Raw genomic sequence first — 14,808 nt, forward strand, 5'->3', positions numbered from 1 at the left:
GGAGAAGACTTCTCTGTGATCAGACACTCACACTGAAATCTGGGACTTCAGAAACAGAAAGTGGGTTGGTGGTAGTTAATAAAGTTGTATGCTTTAAATGCAAAGTGACAGACAGTCAGAGAAAATGGAAAGTGCTGATAATTCCAATGTTGCCGTAAATTGATTTGTGGGTACTCACCTTGTAAATCCTCGGTGTTCTATGAGTTTCACGCCCTATTGATCCCATGTCTGGTTATTCCTTATGACAAAGACAATGGGGACATGATGCTATGCATTCTACAGTACCTGAGATGGAGAATGAGATATTACATGGTTGTATAACAGGGGTTTATAATCGTCACTGTACAATGCTTTGTCAATACAAAAAATAAAGACTTACCACTAAGTGTAATAAAATATGTCACTTTTAATAAAAACGGAAAACAAAATAACAAAACAATGTTAAAATAACTTGCATCTATAACACAACCACACATTATGCATCACACACTTCATACAGTATAAGCAGCCAGACAACAGCAACTATTTACATGACAATATTGTTACACCAGAGGCACACCAGGGGTCACCAGGGGTCAGTTTTCATGCCACACGTATATCAGTAACACACAGGGGGGCACACAATGCCTTCCAGCAGATGCTCATCATAAGAGGATATATGACAGTAGGTTCTGTTAGATTAGAAAATAAGAGATGAGGACGGCTATTCAGCTCTGGTGTAGATGACTTCTGAGCATCTGTTGAATTGCATAGGGCACCCTTTAATAAGCATACATTTAAGGGCTATTGCCGTTAGTTCTCCATTGCAATGACATGTAAATATAAATCATGATATGAAAACCATGTCATATTCATTTAGTTATTGACTGTAGATAGACTCATTTATGGGTCTATTGCCTTTTAACTCACAGGAAATAACTACTTGAGTGACAGTACATCAAATTTACTGTATGAACATTAGGATAAACATTTCTGGATTACATGCAGACATACAGATTAGGTCAAGTGAAAGCCATTCGTTTTTTTTAAATTCCACCCACTTCAGAGTATTAGTGGTAACTACTATTAGCAGCACAGTTTGCTGGAATTGAGGTAGTTACTAGATGACCTCACCACTCAATTCTGAATTTCTTCAGTGCCTAATTAACATTATTTGCTTACTGAAATGGTCAATTAACAAATGACTAAATAAATCACTATGGATGTGTGGCATTCACAAGCTTACAGCATTATACCTATGTACACGATAAATCAACACTCGTAGAAGCAAAATGATTGAATCGTTAGAAGCGTAACTAACACTCACAGTGAAAACGAGTAAACAAAAAAACAGATTTTTAGTAAATCATTGTTTTGTTATGGCTTTTCATAGTAGTCGGTACTTTGAATTGTAGAAGCATTTCACATTCAACAGACAAAATAAATAAAACACACAGGTTTTACAATACAAACATATCATTTGGTCCATTTTGATAATAATACCTTACTATGATTGGCATATATGTTTAGGACAATAAATAGTTTGAAAGTGAAAAGACAATCTTAACTGTTTAAAAATGCATTTAAATCAAGATGGAGAGAGTTTCATTTCACCCATATTGCTGATCGTGCGACTTGAAGTGCAATTACTAAAGAAAGTATGGGGACAATAATATTCAATTCATGAAATAGAATTGGCATTTTTCATACCAGTCAAAAATGTTACCCTAAAAAGAAAATCCATTTGGGCGCAGAGACTTAAAATGTTTGCACTTAAGTCAAAAGAACAAACAATCCAGTCATGTGATTGGTCTATCCTTCTCTATTATAATGAGATGGGGGGGGTGGGATAATATGGACACTCAGCTATCAGATAGTGTCGTTAGCGTAGATAGCTACCACATATGCACATATTCTGAGTATTGCAAGACGACTGTCATTTCCTGAAGTGGATATAAGCTTTAGACATACCAACACATTGCAAATCATGTCTATTCTTAGGTCGACAACGCTTCAAAACCCAAGGATCAGAAGTAAATGTAATTCTCCCAGGAGTATTTGCAACCTTACGGTATGTACAGAATTAAAAGGTAACTGATCTTATAACCATTGAAGCAAAGACGTCAGCTCTTCTTCTCTGTGTTATGTACATAATTCCCACCTTTCAATACACAGCAAAGGAATAGTAGTGAATCAAATGCCCAATAATAATAATAAATAAATGTTCATAGCGCTATTTACACTGGATAGTTCATAAATGCTTAGAACGTAGGGAAGAATTGTCTGTGATGGAAGACTTAAGATAATATTTCCGCCTCGTATAATTGCAAATTGACAGGTACAGTATATAGCCTAAACTATCTTGACCTAATGCAAGGAATTTTAAATCAAAAATACTTTGTTACGCAAAGGCCAAAGCAAAATCACAAATCATTATATTGTAATATCAGCCAATCAATATGTATGGGTCTACAAGACATGGCAATCGTATTTCTATGAAATGAGACTGGCAAGATGCTAAGCATTGCTGGTAAACCTAGCTCATACACTATTATTGGTCATTTATAAATACTGTAATATTGCCTTTATCTCCCAAAGTATATCAACATCCTTGAAGTTGATAAAACACATATGACCAAAAGAATGAATCAGATGAACAAATTGAATGCAAACCTACATCTCAACTACACCAACCAAGCAGTACTAGATGAACTATAGCCTAATGTAGTATAAAAAATAAAAAAGAATTGACGGATGATTCTGAGAGGTGGACGCTCTCAACCTGCCATTTATGGGTAAGAACAGGAAGTAGGAAGTGGTGGACAGGAAGATCCCGCTCTGTGGGTTGACTGAGCGCGCGCCCTGTAAAATAAATGGTATCTTGGAGCTCTTCTGGAGTCCAATGGCTGACAGTAGGCAGATGGATATGGGGAGTCTGTTGAAGTTAGTCGGAGAAGAGGCTGGCGAAGGACTGGCGCAGGCTGCGGATGGTCTCTGCCTTGGCCTCATCGTCCGTGGCGTTCCCTTTCAGGGTCTCAGTGAAGGTGTTGGTGAGCGACTGGGATTTGCTGCAAGGAGCGAAAGTGAGAGTGAGGCTGAGGCCTGAGGGACATGCAACATGGAGAAGGTGGATGTATGTGCGTGCATTCATGCACATGTGTGAAGAGGGGTGATGGGATTGTATTCTGCCAACTTCTCCACTGCACAGTTTGATCAACAGAGGCTGGCCAACGACACACACAATAGGGAATAAACTAGTGCACTTTGCTCTCTAAGGCCAACAACATTTTTTACAAAGGAGCTTAATCTTAGAACATGTTAATGTTTATTATAGCAAAGCCAACGACATGGACAGAAATACAGTCAAACTTTAGAAGTGTATCCGAGCCAGGAGGCAAACTGAGGAATGGTTGTGGAGAAATCTAGTTGCAAATTGCCCAACCGACAACCCCTTTGCCATGTACAGCCAATCCACGTTGAACTAGGGAGGAGTTCTGAGAGAATCAAAACTAGAGGTAGTTTCACTTTTATCACATATTATTTTCTGAAGAGGTGTCTGGAGCTGAGCATCCTGTAAATGCAGGCCATTATTAACAGCCATTAAACAGGAACAAAAGTTGGCATGTCAGAGATTATAATAGAGTATTTTAGTAAACAAGAAGAGTCGAGCTACAGGAGCATGTACGGTAAAATCTTTATACAATGTCTCCATCTAGCAGCCGTTTGTGGCATCTGCACAGATCTGCTCTGCAAGTAGATATATTCCTAGTACTCACCCAGAAGGTTTTAATGATCAAACAGTTTAAGGTTTTCACAGAACTTTCACTAGAGATCCTAAGCAATAAGGCCTGAGGAGGTGTGGTATATGGCCAATATAAGACATTATAAACTGGGTGGTTCGAGCCCTGAATGCTGATTGGCTGAAAGCCATGGTACATCACATTGTATGCCACGAGTATGACAAAATATGAATTTTTACTGTTGTAATTATGTTGGTAACCAGTTTATAATAGCAATAAGGCACTTTGGGGGTTGATGGTATATGGCCAACATACCACAGCTAAATGTTGTGTCCAGGCACAGTCGTGCTTAAGAATAGCCCTCAGTCATGGTATATTGGCCATATAACACACCCCCTTATGCCTTAATTATATTCTTCTGTTGAGTTAGTATTAGTATTACACACCCGTGTTAACATCAGCCTTGATCATGGAAATGAGATTTGAGGCATTTGATCACTTACTTCAGTTGAGGAGGTTGTTTCTGGGAGCCAGGGCCGGTGGCGGCGGGAGGTGGGATGGGTCCTGGCTGGAAGGCCTGGCTGGGGGAGGTGTTAGCTGAGCGAGCTCGCTGAGGAGAACCCTGGGCTGACTGGGAGGGAGAACCAGAGCCAGAGCGATGCCCACCTGCAGTGCGAACACACACTCATGTTTCGTCTGAGACACTCAATGCACTACTATGTGTATTTCTCAACACTCATAATATTCATATTCACCACAACAGCAATCAATTGTTGTAGCAATCAAACTGGTGATAAGATGTCGATGGAGGTCTCTTTACCTTGGGCCCTTCTTGGCTGGGTCGTCTGTGGCTGTGAAATGAAAAGCATTGGAAATGGACAGTAATAGTGCATGATGCATGGTTGGTTTGATATACTCCCTACACAAGGGCTTATTTGAAGCAATTGTTCATTAGTTCTGAGATCGAATCTACATAATCAATTCAAATACAAATCCATAATTGTGTTACACTCTGGAGAAGAGGTGAAAGAGATTTACCTTCACAGCACTGGGCTGTGGTGTGTTGATACCGAGCAGCACGCTACACATCTTATTGATCACTAGATCAGTGATCAGCTGCCTGTCCTCCTCCACGTGCTCACCAATCAGAGGCATGGAACTGTCCATCACCTAGATGACACAGGAGAGGTACACCAATCAGAGTGAAGAACAACACGGACAGTATAAGCAGGGATTCGGGACTGAGTCAATGCAAGTAAATGGGAAATTCACTGTAAATCCATTTAACATGATTGACTTCATTCTTGCCACTAGAGAGTGGTATTGTACATCTTATTTGAGTAGCTAGGCCTAATGAAGATGATGGTGAGGGGGTGAAACCATTACAGTTTTGATGTTAGAGCACAATGATTAAAGGAGTCTATTGACTGCTGTAATGTGTATACAGTACTATAGGCATAAACATGAGAGTTGTGACTTCCCCCATATTATTCCGGTCATTGTTTTAGTACATTTAGTACTTATTTCATAACTTATGGGTGGACACTGGATGTCAGGACATGGCACGGCCACATAGATAATTGACTCAACACCGTAGCATTTCAACTCACAACACGTGCTTTGTTTGAAACCATCTCCGCAAAGCAGGTGGCTCTCCACCAATCCAACAGCCATGCTTTCCTCCGCATGAGAGGGTTGCGCCAATGCCGCACCAAATGAGAACCAAAAACAAACAGAGGAAAGTGTGTCTCACAGGCTGAGGGAGAGAACGGAGGGAACACTTTGCCAGCCAAATGCATGTGTTGTGTCCCCAGAGTGGTATCAGGCCGCTGCACGCATTGTGGCCAGAGCACACTGTAAACAGACAGAAGTCCTTTCATCCATGTGCCCCTTGTACACAGGCAAGTGTCTCTGTGTGTGTGTGTGTGTGTGCGCGCGCAGCTGGGAGATGGGTAGAAGGAAGAGAACTGGGCAGGTGATATGCCTGTTGGTGTTGCCCCTTTTTCATAACCAGTGGTGTAAAGTACTTAAGTAAAAATATTTGAAAGTACAACTTAAGTAGTTTTTTGGGGTATCTGTAATTTACTTTACTATTTATATTTTTTGTACAACTTTTACTTCACCACATTCCTAAAGAAAATGATGTACTTTTTTACCTCATACATTTTCCCTGTCACCCAAAAGTATTTGTTACATTTTGGATGCTTAGCAGAATAGGAAAATGGTCTAATTGATCAATTAGAGAACATCCCTGGTCATCCCCACTGCCTCTGATCTGACAGACTAAACACATGCTTTGTTTGTAAATTATGTCTAAGTGTTGGAGCGTGCCCCTGGCTATCTGTAAACAAAACAAAAACAAGAAAATTACGAGGTCTGGTTAACTTTTGATACTTAAGTATATTTAAAACCAAATACTTTTAGACTTTTGCTCAAGTATGACAATTGGGTACTTTTTCCACCTCTGGACATAACCATAAGGGACTGGGACTGATTGAGCCCTGGAGGACTGGCAGCTGCAGCCGGGACCCACTGCAAGCCAGGAGCCACTTCAAACGTGGTGCAGTGGCAGCCAGAGTACCGGTTACACCCTGGTGATTTATTGGGATATAGACTCATCTAGCAGATGACAAGGCTGCAGTTAGTTGCCCTTTAGTATTAGAACATGGAGAGGTGTTGTTTTTCTCCTCTTTTATTGGGCTGCACAATGTTCTTTCCTGCTGCTGGTCTGGACACTGTGTTCTGGAATGGAAAGATTAAGAGTTGGAAATGGTGAACTCTGTACTCGGCCGGACAATACAGAAACTCCAAAAGAGGCTATTGTTGTTTGTTTACGTTAGCTAAGAGATTTCTATGATAGTGTGCAACATTTTTTATGTGAAATGGCAAGTGCCAGATGTACGCCTAAGTATGTGTGCCAAAATTCTCACACAGATGTTGTTGAACTATCCATGCAAACGATTTTCCGTTGAATACTGCTAGTAATACATGGAACCTATATAGCACTTTAAGGACCCAAAGTCGCTTTACAATTATAGAAATGAAAAACAACAACAAAACAGGAGTCAAATCAAAACATCAGACTAAACATTAATACATGGATCAGTGTATGAGGAGGGTTGGGATCTGGATATGAACCAGGTTTGGGTAAGTGGTAGGGTAAGGCTTAGGTACTGCTCAGAATGGTGAAGAGAGGAGTGTCTTAGTAGTGTATTTCTTTGCTTGTATATATGTGTGTGCAGAGGGGGGGGGTCTTATGGGTAGGCCTTGCCAAAGAGGTGGGGCTTTAGGAGGGCCTGAAAGATAGTGATGGACTCCGAGTCACAGATGGCTGGAGGCTGGAGCAACCCTGGAGAAGCCCCTGTCGCCAAAGTGCTGTCAGGACTTAGTGTTGGTGAGGAGATGGGCTGCAGAGTTTTTGAACCATTTAGAGCTTATGGATGGAGCTTGATTTGATGCCGGAGGGTAGTGAGATGCAGTAGTTAAGAAGGGAGGTGACGAATGCATGTATGAGTGTTTCAGTGGCAGGACGGGAGAAGAACGACCTGACCTTGGCAATGTTTCAGAGGTGGAAGAATGAGGTTTAAACAGTCTGTCTTATGTGGTAGTCAAATTAAAGGGTGGAGTCCAGGATGACGCCAAGGTTTTGTGCATGGAGGGAGAGAGAGACAGTGGTGTCCTCAATGGTGAGGTTGCCAGCTTTGGTGAGGGTGGAGAAGTTCTGTTTTATCACTGTTTAGCCTAAGGAAGTTTTGTTTTTATTGTAGAGAGGCAGGATTCAATGTTCGTCAGAGGTGGGTTGAGGAGGGATTTGGTGCAGAGGCAGATCTGGGTGTCATCGGCATAGAAGTGGAAGTCAAGGTTGATGTGACGGTGGATCTGACCAAGAGGGAGGATGTAGATGAGTAAGGAACCCAGCACAGAGCCCTTGGGAACACCCTGTACAACTGCAGCTGAGTCTGAGGTGTGGCCATTGAGGGAGATGTTGTGGGTCCGGTTTGTGAGGCATGATTGTAGCCAGGCCCTCCAGCCTGGTGAGGAGGATCTGATGGCTCACTGTGTCAAAAGTGTCACTCCAGTCAAGGAGAATCAGGATGTTGAGGGCACCAGCATCAGCAGAGATGAGGTCATTGATAACTTTGAGGAGTGCAGTTTCAATACTGTGGTGGGGCGGAAACCAGACTAGAGAGACTCAAACAGGTTGTTGATTAGCAGGTGGGTTTGTAATTGGGAGGCAACTGTAGGTTCTGGAGTCTTGGCAAGAAAGGAGAGGTTGGAAATGGGGTGGAAGCATTTGAGGAGGGTAGTGTCCAGTCCTGGCTTTTTTAAGATTGGGGTGACTGCAGATGTTTTGTAGTTGTAGGGGACAGTTCTGTTAGCGAGGGAGAGGTTGACAATGTGTATGATATATGGACAGAGAACAGGAAGGCAGTATTTGATGAGAACAGTGGGGAGATGATCCATGGAGCAAGTTGTACACTTGGAATACATGAGTTTTGACAAGTTTTTAGATATAAGGAGTCAAATAGGGCCAATTTGGAGAGCCAGGTTTCAGGTGTGACTGTTGGGAGGTTGACAGGGAGAGGGGTGGCTGAGGGAGATTGATCAGTCAGTAATGAGTTGATTTTGGTGATCTTGTCCTTGAAAACCTCAAAGAAGGAGTTGCAGAGTTCAGTGGAGGGAGTAGAGAAGGCGTCATCACAGGGCTGAAGTAGTTTGAGAAGTAGGTGGCTCTGGCATCACGGAGGGCATCTCTGTAGGTGGAGAGGTGTAGTTTGTAGGCTTCAGCGTGGACAGTGAGGCCAGACTTCCTGCTCAGGCACTCCAGACAGCAGCAAGCTTGCTTGACAGGGCATGAACCTCAGGGGTAAACCAAGGGGAAGAGGAGACCGGTTTAGTTTGGAGGGGGGCCAGAGAGTTGAGGGAGTCAGATAGAGTAGTATTGAATTGGGCAGCTAGTTCATTAGGTGAGTTGAGGGCGTGGTCAAGGGGCGGGGCAGGGCAGATGGCATCAGAGTTGGAGGGGGTCAACAACTTTGATGTTACGGAAAGAGATTAGGCGTTTGTCAGTGTTGTGAGTATGAGGTAAGTGAGAAATTAAGGATCGTGTGGTCAGACAGTGGGAACAGGGAGGGCGAAATATGAGTTAGGTTGAGGCCAACAGAGCAGACGAGGTCAAGTATGTGTCCATTGATGTGAGTTGGAAAATGTACATCTTGGGTAATATTGAAACAGTCCAGAACAGCAATGAAAACAGAGGCAAGTTTTTAGTTTGATGAGTCCACATGAATATTCATATCACTAAGCAACATTAAGTGGGGGTTTGTAAGCAATGTATTCAAATGAGAGACAGTAGGGCAAGACAGTTCAGTCCTTCACAGGCAGTAGGGCGAGACAGTTCAGTCCTTCACAGGCAGTAGGGCGAGACAGTTCAGTGCTTCACAGACAGTAGGGCGAGACAGTTCAGTCCTTCACAGACAGTAGGGCGAGACAGTTCAGTCCTTTACATACCTTAAGGAAACATTTTGACATTCGCCATATGGTTAGTGAGAAAGTCCACATTGCAAATGTACGGTCCCTTCCTAGACGTCCGACAACGTTTCTAAAGTTCGCGGACGGCGTCGGGCCATGCAGCAGGGCCGGATCTTCCAGGAAGTCATCAAACGAACTCTCGGACATTCGGTTTCCGTTTTATAAAATTATCCAATTTTGGTCATTTTTCCGCTCTCCCGGTAAATCCCACAAGAGGGCAAATGGAATCATATTGCAAACGTACAAAACATCACCAATCACGACGTGGCCTTCTCTCCTAAACGGAAAAGATTTCAAAGACTTGGAAACTTGGTGAGCATAGGTTTGGCATAATGGGCAATAGGCCTCAACGGTTTTTGAGTTATGGCCATTTTTCTGGGATTAAAGGTAAAAAATGAAAATAGACATTTTTTCCGCTTCACGTCCAAGTAAATGAACCTACGGTGTCAATAAAAAAGAACCAGCCATTTATCTATCGTAATTTAAGAGAAATCGTACAATATCAAATGTTTTAAGTTACAGATCCAGTTGCAGCGTGTTCAGACAAATCTTTTTGAATTGTGTTTCCGAGCTATGCGAGATTTCTGTGATTCTGAAATAACACACACTCATTCAACCCTCTGCAAATAAGTCAGTTCTTAACATAAAGACTTAAAACTCGATATTCTATAAGTGCCTACCCCAAGGAGGATATGTGTTCACTTTCAGCTTCCTGTGTAATGGACGGTGACTTGCTGGTTGACTTTTGTCCATTTGAAATATGTTTAAACAGTGAGGTACCATCACCAAAATGACATTCTGAAATCAACACCAATGAGCGATGGAGAGGAACCAGAAACACTGCCCGGCCATCCCGAGTTCATCGGGCCAGTTAATTTCACATTTCTGCAGTATTTTTGAGCATGACAAATTCTTGATGATAAATGCCCATTAAAACATGTTGCAAAAGCACAGTGCATTTGCAATATGATTCAACAGTGAAAAACATCACCAAATGATGTTTTTCAAAAACATATCACCCCCTTAAAGTGCTTTCTGGACCGTTTTTTGAAATTCTTTCGATTTTTTTTTTTTACTCTTGGATCTTGACTTGTTACATTTGCAATATGAAAAATCACGGTGGAACTCACTCGCCATCTGTTGGATTTTTGGAGTGTTACACTCAACTTTGAATGAAACAACACCGAATTGAGTGGTATTGGACACCGTGTATGTTTCGTATGGTGCCAATGACTTCCCATTCATTTTTGTCCATTTTAGAGGGGTGTTCCCTTACAGACAGTAGGGCGAGACAGTTCAGTCCTTTACAGACAGTAGGGCGAGACAGTTCAGTCCTTTACAGACAGTAGGGAGAGACAGTTCAGTCCTTTACAGACAGTAGGGAGAGACAGTTCAGTCCTTTACAGACAGTAGGTTATTTCGATTTTAGAGTTGTACAGTACAGCGAGGCCACCACCACGGCCAGTGGAGCGGAGGTGACACAGGTAGCCATAACCAGCGGGAGTAGCTTGGTTAAGAGAAAATAAATCACCAGTGTGTTGCCACGTTTCAGTTAGGAGGAGCTTGTTGTCAGATATAAGTTCACGGAGCAAGGGGACTTTCATTGTTCATTGATCAAGTGTTGAGGAGAGCAAAGTTAGTATTGTTAGGTGAGTTTCTGTATAGTGGTAGGCAGTCATGGTTTACAGTGGCAGATGATGGATTGAAATTCAAATGCTCCCTCAATCTTCTTTTCTTTTTGCATGAAAAGCATAATAACCCATGGTTCCATATGACTCCTATACATTACAGTCAACCGGTCTTCCCAAAGACATCACAATCTAATCTGATACAAAACATATCTGCTATCTGATGTCTGTAATATCACAACACAGGCCAACATAAAGATATGCTATATGGGTCATTCCATAAACAAACAAAAAAAGAGTGCTGTTTGCGTCCCTTTGATATTTTCAAATAAAAAGTCTGTTATATTAAATGAAGTGCCTTTTAATATAAACCACATGGAGAACTCAATAAATCCAATATTTTAATAAAAACTAGCTAAAGTGACAAAATTTAGTCTTGTCCCTTCGTGCATCCTGTGATTCTAGGAATATTTTATCCCAAAGTATTTACCATTATTGTAAAGCCCTCATTATTTTGTGGCTTTGACAAAGTCATTTCTGATGATTCATTTAATGTGATTACCGATTCATTTTACGACCATCCCTTATTTTAAGGTCAACCCTGTTACGTGAACTAAACTCTCGCTTTAATATGGTGAAACTATTCCTATTGAAATATTTTTCATGTTCAGAAACATTTAATATCTAATAGTCAAATCATACTGTAAAAGAAAGTGAGCTGGTTCTACTCTTTTTGGACATTTCTGGTGGAAAACCTGAGTGTGTCAAGTGTAACCCGTTAACTCTATTATTACCCATAGATTAGTCTCGTGTTGTCATACTTCCAAAATCATGTCATTGTCACCCCTCCCTTGGGAGGTCTGGAGAATTTTCTATTGCAAAAACAGGTTTCAAGAACCCTCCCCCACACGTGCGTAGAAGGGGTGCTGTGCGTTATGTGCATCACTGTTTTCCATCCGGGTAGTTGTTGCCTATGCTAGTTTTAAGTGCTCGTTTTGAAGTTATCAAGTGTGGATTATGATGGTAAAGTCAAACATCACAACGCGTTCAAAACCACTCTGGTGACAAACGCACTTTTATTATCTTCTTCATTCGTCCACATGGTTGCGCTTTGCTACCACCGACAATATCGTGAAGGTCGCCTATTATTTTGTAAGAACCCCAAAAAACAGGCAGTGTGAACTGTATTATTAGCTAGCTTTTGTAAGATTACTAAAAAACTAAATAAATAGAGGTGCTAGCTAACTTTACACACTGTTTAGCTAAGTTAGCTAGCTGATGACATTTAATTAACCTTCTAATTGCTAGCTATCTTGATGTAAATCATTGTAAATTAAAATGCATTAGTATCATTGTCTCCAAATGCATTAGTAGATAACATCCATGGAAGAGCATGAAGTTGCTGCTCCAGCTGTCAGTAAAAGGAGCGTCAGTGTAAGCTGCTGGATAGGGCAGGTCATTTTGTGGGAGGACGTTTAAAGCATTTAAATTTTTTGGGGGTGAAAATGTATTAAAAATAAAATATACCTTATTTACATAATTATTCAGACCCTTTGCTATGAGACTAAAAATTCAGCTTAGGTGCATCCTGTTTTCATTGATCATCCTTGAGATGTTTCTACAACTTGATTGGAGTCCACCGGTGGTAAATTCAATTGATTGGACATGATTTGGAAAGGTACACAGCTGTCTATATAAGGTCCCACAGTTGACAGTGCATGTCAGAGCCATGATGTCGAAGGAATTGTCCGTAGAGCACCGAGACAGGATTGTGTCAAGGCACAGATATGGGGAAGGGTACTAAAATATTTCTGCAACATTGAAGGCCCCCCAAGACCTCCATCATTCTTAAATGGAAGAAGTTTGTAACCACCAAGACTCTTCCTAGATAGCTGGCCGCCAGACCAAACTGAGCAATCGAATAATTTGCCAATCGAATAATTTTGCACGCCCAATTTTTCCGTTTTTGATTTGTTAAAAAAGTTTGAAATATCCAATAAATGTCGTTCCACTTCATGATTGTGTCCCACTTGTTGTTGATTCTTCACAAAAAAATAGTTTTATATCTTTATGTTTGAAGCCTGAAATGTGGCAAGAGGTCGCAAAGTTCAAGGGGGCCGAATACTTTCGCAAGGCACTGTATATGTTTTTATACATTTCCCAAAATGTTTCTAATATTCTGTTATTGCTTTGTTATTATGGGGCATTGTGGGGGAAAAAAACTGTTTAATACAAAATGTGGAAAAAGTCAAGGGTCTGAATACTTTCCGTATGCACTGTATGTTAGCAAATGTTGTATACAAAAAAAATACAGTTAAACATCAGTGTATAAACCTATTACAAATGGGATCAGGCCAACCCTGCTGGAGGTCTGCTGGGTGTCCAGGGTTCCGTTTTAGTCCATCAATAACACACCCGATTCAACTTATCAAATCTAATGAGTTGATAATCAAGTGTGCTATTGCTGGGCTGGAATAGACGTCTGCTCACCCAGTAGATCAGAGACCAGTGGTGCAAGGTTGGCCACCGCTGGTATGGAGTTTTTTTTGTTTACCTGATTTGGTGCGTTAGTAATAATAATAATAATTGTTACTACTCAATTAAACATACGAGTTAGCTTATTTGTACATTTTGAAGTGTTGATTCTTGTTAGTACCCTTCCCCATATCTGTGCCTTGACACAATCCTGTCTCGGTGCTCTACGGACAATTCCTTCAACATCATAGCTCTGTTTTTTTTCTGAGCGACTAACAAGAAGAATTAGGGTTAATTGCCTTGCTCAAGGGCATAAACAGATTTTTCACCTAGGAGGCTCAGGGATTCAAACAAGCGACCTTTGGATTACTGGCACAACGCTCTTAACCGTTAGCCTACCTGCCACGATGTAATGTTTAAACTTGTTTTAAATCATTCAAAATGAATTAGTGTCTCTGCTGATTAATCACATATTACACGCCAGGAATAAAGAGGGGAAGTGGTTCTGTCTCTAATGTGTCTGTTGTATTCTCAAATGAACATTTCCTTTTTGTCTAGTGGTTAGATCTCCAATCTGTTTTATTTGATTGTCACTCTCAGTATATCAGCCATGTGAATCCATTTTGCAGCTCGTCATGCATCGCCAATGCAGCCATAGGCCTACAGTATGATAGCATTACTGGCCTAAGGAGATAACAAGTAGGTTCCAGGAGATGAGCATTACAGTTAACATTTTATGATATTAATTTTAGCAATGCTTGCTTGCAAAATGATTGCAATTGTTCCCATAGCTTTATGTACAGTATCGTTGACCCTGGATAAGCTACAGTAGGGACTGGGCCAACACAGCTAACCTTTCAGGTCAATAATATGCTGTTTTTAGTAACATTTTGTTGGCTTTATAATTGAGAGAGAAAGTGAATTAGATAGTAGCTAGCTAGTTAGTTATACCTACGTAGCTTTCAAGGTTGACTTTTCTCAAAACAAACCTCATTGTGGCAAGCTACTTCGTGTCCCTCATGCTAGCCTTCAAGGCCAAATACAGTTCAGAAACGTCAATATTAAAAATATTGATATGGTCAGCATTGTAGGCCATTTCTCCCATCTTGCTGCAGCTTTAGCTAATCTCAAAATAAGAGAAATACTGTTAAAACCGTGTGTGCCACAAATTCTCTAAAATGTTTTGTCACCAGTGGTTGTTTTAATTTGTTTTTGTCCTCGCACACTGTTGCTCCAACGGCACTAATCTGGTGAGCTTCATTGGAGCTCCGCCCAAGCAAGGCATTTGATTGGTTTGATGTGTTACGAGGCATCACTGATTTACAATGGGTTCTGACCTCTCTTTAGCAGGTTTCTGCCATGGAACCTCCCCAGGCTTCCTGGAATACCCATAGATGCAGACTAGAAATATTTTTTTGCCATTCCCTGCCATTCCCTCTTGCACACAACAAGCT

General features: G+C 41.2%; 1 protein-coding gene across 1 annotated transcript in view; it reads right to left on the reverse strand.

Moving 5' to 3' along the window:
* Positions 1-386: 386 nt before the first annotated feature.
* Positions 387-14,808, reverse strand: part of LOC109896789 (synapsin-3) — a 121,733-nt gene continuing 107,311 nt past the window's right edge. The window contains exons 11-14 of the mRNA XM_020491142.2: positions 4,758-4,889; positions 4,540-4,570; positions 4,223-4,385; positions 387-3,047 (exon numbers count right to left, since the gene is read on the reverse strand). Coding sequence (XP_020346731.2) covers positions 2,924-3,047; positions 4,223-4,385; positions 4,540-4,570; positions 4,758-4,889 — 450 coding nt within the window. The 3' untranslated portion in view covers positions 387-2,923. The remainder of the gene's footprint in view (positions 3,048-4,222; positions 4,386-4,539; positions 4,571-4,757; positions 4,890-14,808) is intronic.

Source organism: Oncorhynchus kisutch, linkage group LG9 (assembly GCF_002021735.2).
Source record: "Oncorhynchus kisutch isolate 150728-3 linkage group LG9, Okis_V2, whole genome shotgun sequence".
NCBI classification, from domain to species: domain Eukaryota; kingdom Metazoa; phylum Chordata; class Actinopteri; order Salmoniformes; family Salmonidae; genus Oncorhynchus; species Oncorhynchus kisutch.